Raw genomic sequence first — 6000 nt, 5'->3', positions numbered from 1 at the left:
ATCGGCAACAGAACCTAAACATCTGACCTAACCTAACCAATGCCTAAATATATCCAATTTGATAATATGTAATATATTAACTTATATGTGAGAAAACTTTGAGACTTCTGTTTTGAATGAACAGAATGTTAAAACTGAAGAATGCGTCTTTGGGGTCGACCCCTGGATAGAATGGGCTTGGTTTGAGGACGTGTTACTAAGGTAAGTGAACCATAGCTCTTTAAACCTCGCCTTCTCGGGACATTTTGTACTTGTTGCATGACAGTTTAACTATTCTCACGTTCGCAATCTCTTAACATTTTTGAAGAGAGGTGGCATCTGCAACTTCTTCTTTCAGAGCATTCCTCGTGTTGCCTACACATACAGGGTTTGAGTATGTCCTTATCTTTCTTCTACTAACTTGGGTTTCCAACTTCAACTTACATCCGCTTGTTCTATAAAAACACGTTGTCCCTGTTCTCCTTGTACATTACCCTCAGTATCTTGGATATTATGATCAATTCCCCTCAGTTTGTTAACTCCTCCCTGGTTGTGAGACGCAGTTCTCTTAGTTCTCATAGCTTAACCTTCTTAGTAACAGATCTCTACATTCTTTCTTATCCTTTTATGCTCATTTTTCTCTCTTGACGTCTCCTCTTTATAAAAGCATGAGTAAGAACTGGGAATATTGAAGGATAGTTTCCTGGTTGACCAGTATATTTATCAGTGTGGGCGTTGAGCGCGGGTGTACTTAGTGCGTGGTGGCCAGCCAGCCAGCCAGCAGTCATGCAGGGTGTTGGTTAGTGTGTATTGTGAGTGTGGTGGTGAGAGTTATGTCTGTCTGTCTGCTGCCTCTCCTCGGTGTCCTGGTGGGCTGGTCGGCCGCCTTCCAGGAGGCCACCATGGACCACAGGGAGGAGTTGGACTTGACACCTAACGTCATCCTCCCGGAGGCCACCATGGGCCACACGGAGGAATTCCACTTGATACCTAACATCATCTTCCCGGAGGCCACCATGGGCTACACGGAGGAGTTGGACTTGACAGCTAACGTCATATTTAACCAGATTGCTCTACACCAGCTGCAGGAGGAGCAGCGAGGCGTCCAGGAAGGTAAGAGTAAGTGGAAAGTTCAAAGTTCTTATGTTCACAGTTCTTGTGACTTATTTAATGAGTTAGTAAACTAAATATTTGCTGCTTATAAAAACATTACCATAAGGTTCCAGCACACAAGATAATCTCTAGTGCTGAACACATCATAGAAACACATGTAAGGATACGATCTTAATGGAGGCAACTGTTTACAGGTGTGAAAAGTATGCAGACGGTGATGACCAACCTGACTGACCTGGTCTCTACTCATCTGACTCTTGATGACAAGTATACGCAAGGTAAGGAGTCATATATACAGTACATTTGTCGATGTTTCTATGCCTGTCAGTTTCGTCACTCGATTCATGTCTGACTTCACTGATGATTTTAGGCACAGAAATGAGTACAAGAAAATTTTTAAAATAATATTCTCTTGTTCCTGGTGCCATTATGTTTATAATTTGTTGAAGAATCTTGGGAATGAAGTATTCAGTCTTGTCGCCTTCAGCATCAAGCACAGCCTGTCATTCACAGACGATAGTACCTATAATCACTATGGATGGACGAGCATAGTACCTATAGTCACTCTGGATGGACGAGCATAGTACCTATAATCACTATGGATGGACGAGCATCGTACCTATAGTCACTATGGATGGACGAGCTTAGTACCTATAGTCACTATGAATGGAAGTACACAGTACCAATAGTCACTATGGATGGACGTACACAATATCTATAGTCACTTTGGATGGACGTACATAGTGCCTATAATCACTATGGATGGACATACACCGGACATATAGCCACTATGGATGGAAGTACATATTACCTATAGTCGCTATGGATGGATGTACATAGAACATATAGTCACTATGGAAGGACGTACACAGTACCTATAGTCACTATGGATGGACGTACAAAATTCCTACAGTCACGATGGACGTACATAGTGTGAGGAATTGACCTGTGAGATTTAAGTTTATTTAATTTATATTGAATTTGTATTATACAGTAATTTATATATTCGATAGCAAATTGTATGATGAAGTGGACTGTATTTCTGCAAATTCTTACATATCAACTCCTTTACACATTTTAGGGGGGTTTATTGTTTATATATGTAGTCAATCAAAATTATTGATTAGCAGACATTCACTACAGTTTTAAGCTACATATATTAGTAATTAATATTGGGAGGCCTTATCTTATTGTTGATATATCCTAGACAACCAGTATGAACACGGATGGGTAAGACAGTCATTCCACTTTGTGGGTGTGGCTGGCCTACAACTCATGTACTGAAGTACCAGGTTACTCTCCTGCTTCCTCTTCAGTTGTTCCTGTCAACGGGAACTTGCAATAATAGCAGTAATCCTATATATATGACAGTTATATCAGAGGAAATATTTGTAATATTGATTATGAGATAATGACCAAGGAATAATTACCTGGGTTATGTCGCTGCCTCATGTCGTAACCCGGAAAATATCCTATCTACCTAACATTACTGGTCAGGAATGACTAGATAAGATTTCGGAATTGGACACTTCCCTTCTTTGAAGACGATGACTGCGTGTTGATAATGGAAGCACTAATTTACTCTCTATAACACTTCGTCCAGTGGAGTTTATAGGAGCTGTTCTGCTTCAGCGACGTTGTTGGTAAAATTAACAATGGCTGACCTTCCTCCACTGTCGCTCTCCCTCTCTTGTCCAGATGTCAAGTAGTGGTAGAAAAGTTACATTTTCTCTACTTTGGTACTAATAATTAGGTTGATTCAAGTGAAATGTTTTATGATATTCACAGTCCCGAGACTGCTGTATTAAGAATAATTCCCAGCAGAATAGCTGGTGAATTTTATAGCAACCTAGCAATGATATTCCGATTTCTATTGACGGAAAATTCCACTATAGACTACATTTTCTATGGGGGTTAACTTGTTTATACAACCCATCAGCAATATTATCTGCCTATTGATAATATTATACTAGAATATTAGTAAATGGTGTCAGGTTTTCCGACATATAGTATCTATAGTCTCTGTGGATGGACGTGAAAAATACCTATAGTTACTATGGATGGACGTGCACAATACTATAGTCACTAGAGATGGACGTGCATAATAAATATAGTCACTGTGGATGGACGTACACAGTACCTATAGCCACTATGGATGGACGTACACAGTACCTATAGTCACTATGGATGCACGTACACAGTACCTATAATTACTTTGGATGAACGTGCATAGTACCTATAGTGACTATGGATGGACCTGCATAGTACCTATAGTGACTATGGATGGACGTGCATAGTACCTATAGTCACTATGAATGGACGTGCATAGTACCTATAGTGACTATGGATGGACGTACATAGTGCCTATAGTCACTATGGATGGACGTACATAGTACCTATAGTCACTATGTATGGATGTGCATAGTACCTATAGTCACTATGGATAGACGTGCATAGTACCTATAGTCACTATGTATGGACGTACACAGTACCTATAGTCACTATGTATGGACGTACACAGTACATATAGTCACTATGGATAGACGTGCGCCCTCCCAGGGACATTATCCTAGGAGAAGGAGTTCCCATTCAATAATGTCCTCTCGTCCCCATGTTTCACTTATGCCAATGACGTTTGGAGTCTCGGCCTCAGCAGATGCACACAATGCATCACTTGTATTCACCAGACTTCTGGTATTTGTGTAGAAACACTTTAAAGTTCTTTCGTTGTTCCTATTGGGCTGAGAGATAGCTGCTAGATTCTGTACATTATTATTATCTTCGTTGCCACTCAATAGGATTTGTGCTTGTTGGTCTTCCGAGATATATAGAGTTAGTTTTGCCTGGCTGGGTGGTGGACTACGTCCTCTCCTCCTCTATTACTGTGATCACCCATCCTCTCCTCCATCTATTACTGTGATCACCCGTCCTCTCCTCCATCTATTACTGTGATCACCCGTCCTCTCCTCCATCTATTACTGTGATCACCCGTCCTCTCCTCCATCTATTACTGTGATCACCCGTCCTCTCCTCCATCTATTACTGTGATCACCCGTCCTCTCCTCCATCTATTACTGTGATCACCCGTCCTCTCCTCCATCTGTTACTGTGATCACCCGTCCTCTCCTCCATCTATTACTGTGATCACCCGTCCTCTCCTCCATCTATTACTGTGATCACCCGTCCTCTCCTCCATCTATTACTGTGATCACCCGTCCTCTCCTCCATCTATTACTGTGATCACCCGTCCTCTCCTCCATCTATTACTGTGATCACCCGTCCTCTCCTCCATCTATTACTGTGATCACCCGTCCTCTCCTCCATCTGTTACTGTGATCACCCGTCCTCTCCTCCATCTATTACTGTGATCACCCGTCCTCTCCTCCATCTATTACTGTGATCACCCGTCCTCTCCTCCATCTATTACTGTGATCACCCATCCTGTCCTCCATCTACTATTGTGATCACCCGTCCTCTCCTCCATCTACTACTGTGATCACCCGTCCTCTCCTCCATCTATTACTGTGATCACCCGTCCTCTCCTCCATCTATTACTGTGATCACCCGTCCTCTCCTCCATCTACTAATGTGATCACCCGTCCTCTCCTCCATCTACTACTGTGATCACCCGTCCTCTCCTCCATCTATTACTGTGATCACCCGTCCTCTCCTCCATCTATTACTGTGATCACCCGTCCTCTCCTCCATCTACTAATGTGATCACCCGTCCTCTCCTCCATCTATTACTGTGATCACCCGTCCTCTCCTCCATCTATTACTGTGATCACCCGTCCTCTCCTCCATCTATTACTGTGATCACCCGTCCTCTCCTCCATCTATTACTGTGATCACCCGTCCTCTCCTCCATCTATTACTGTGACCACCGTCCTCTCCTCCATCTATTACTGTGATCACCCGTCCTCTCCTCCATCTATTACTGTGATCACCCGTCCTCTCCTCCATCTACTAATGTGATCACCCGTCCTCTCCTCCATCTATTACTGTGATCACCCGTCCTCTCCTCCATCTATTACTGTGATCACCCGTCCTCTCCTCCATCTATTACTGTGATCACCCGTCCTCTCCTCCATCTACTAATGTGATCACCCGTCCTCTCCTCCATCTACTAATGTGATCACCCGTCCTCTCCTCCATCTATTACTGTGATCACCCGTCCTCTCCTCCATCTATTACTGTGATCACCCGTCCTCTCCTCCATCTATTACTGTGATCACCCGTCCTCTCCTCCATCTATTACTGTGATCACCCGTCCTCTCCTCCATCTATTACTGTGATCACCCGTCCTCTCCTCCATCTATTACTGTGATAACCCGTCCTCTCCTCCATCTACTAATGTGATCACCCGTCCTCTCCTCCATCTATTACTGTGATCACCCGTCCTCTCCTCCATCTATTGCTGTGATCACCCATCCTCTCCTCCATCTACTAATGTGATCACCCGTCCTCTCCTTACTTCAAGGGCCTAGAGTGTACTTCAGGGTGTGGAGGGTACTTCAGGGTCTGGTGGGTACTTCCGGGTCTGCAGGGTACTTCAGGACCTCGAGTATACTTCAGGGTCTGGAGGGTACTTCTAGGCCTGGAGTTTACTTCAGGGTGTAGAGGGTACTTCAGGGTCTGGAGGGTACTTCAAGGCCTGGAGTGTACTTCAGGGTCTGAAGGGTTCTTCCGGGTCTGCAGGGTACTTCAGGACCTGGAGTATACTTCAGGGTCTGGAGGGAACTTCTAGGCCTGGAGTGTACTTCAGGATCTAGAGGGTACTTCAGGGTCTGGAGGGTACTTCAAGGCCTGGAGTGTACTTCAGGGTCTAAAGGGTTCTTCAGTGTCTGTGGCTACTTCAGGGTATGGAGTGTACTTCTGGGTCTGGAGTGTACTTCAGGATCTGGAGTG

The 6000-nt window shown here is 44.0% G+C and overlaps 1 protein-coding gene across 1 annotated transcript in view; it reads left to right on the top strand.

The window, feature by feature from the left end:
- The first annotated feature begins 797 nt into the window (after window positions 1–797).
- Window positions 798–6000, top strand: part of LOC138351740 (golgin subfamily A member 6-like protein 4) — a 204145-nt gene continuing 198942 nt past the window's right edge. The window contains exons 1-2 of the mRNA XM_069303768.1: window positions 798–1092; window positions 1287–1370. Coding sequence (XP_069159869.1) covers window positions 813–1092; window positions 1287–1370 — 364 coding nt within the window. The 5' untranslated portion in view covers window positions 798–812. The remainder of the gene's footprint in view (window positions 1093–1286; window positions 1371–6000) is intronic.

Source organism: Procambarus clarkii, chromosome 50 (assembly GCF_040958095.1).
Source record: "Procambarus clarkii isolate CNS0578487 chromosome 50, FALCON_Pclarkii_2.0, whole genome shotgun sequence".
NCBI classification, from domain to species: domain Eukaryota; kingdom Metazoa; phylum Arthropoda; class Malacostraca; order Decapoda; family Cambaridae; genus Procambarus; species Procambarus clarkii.
The sequence above is the reverse complement of the archived record's forward strand: the minus strand, read 5'-3'. Positions and strand labels throughout refer to the sequence as shown.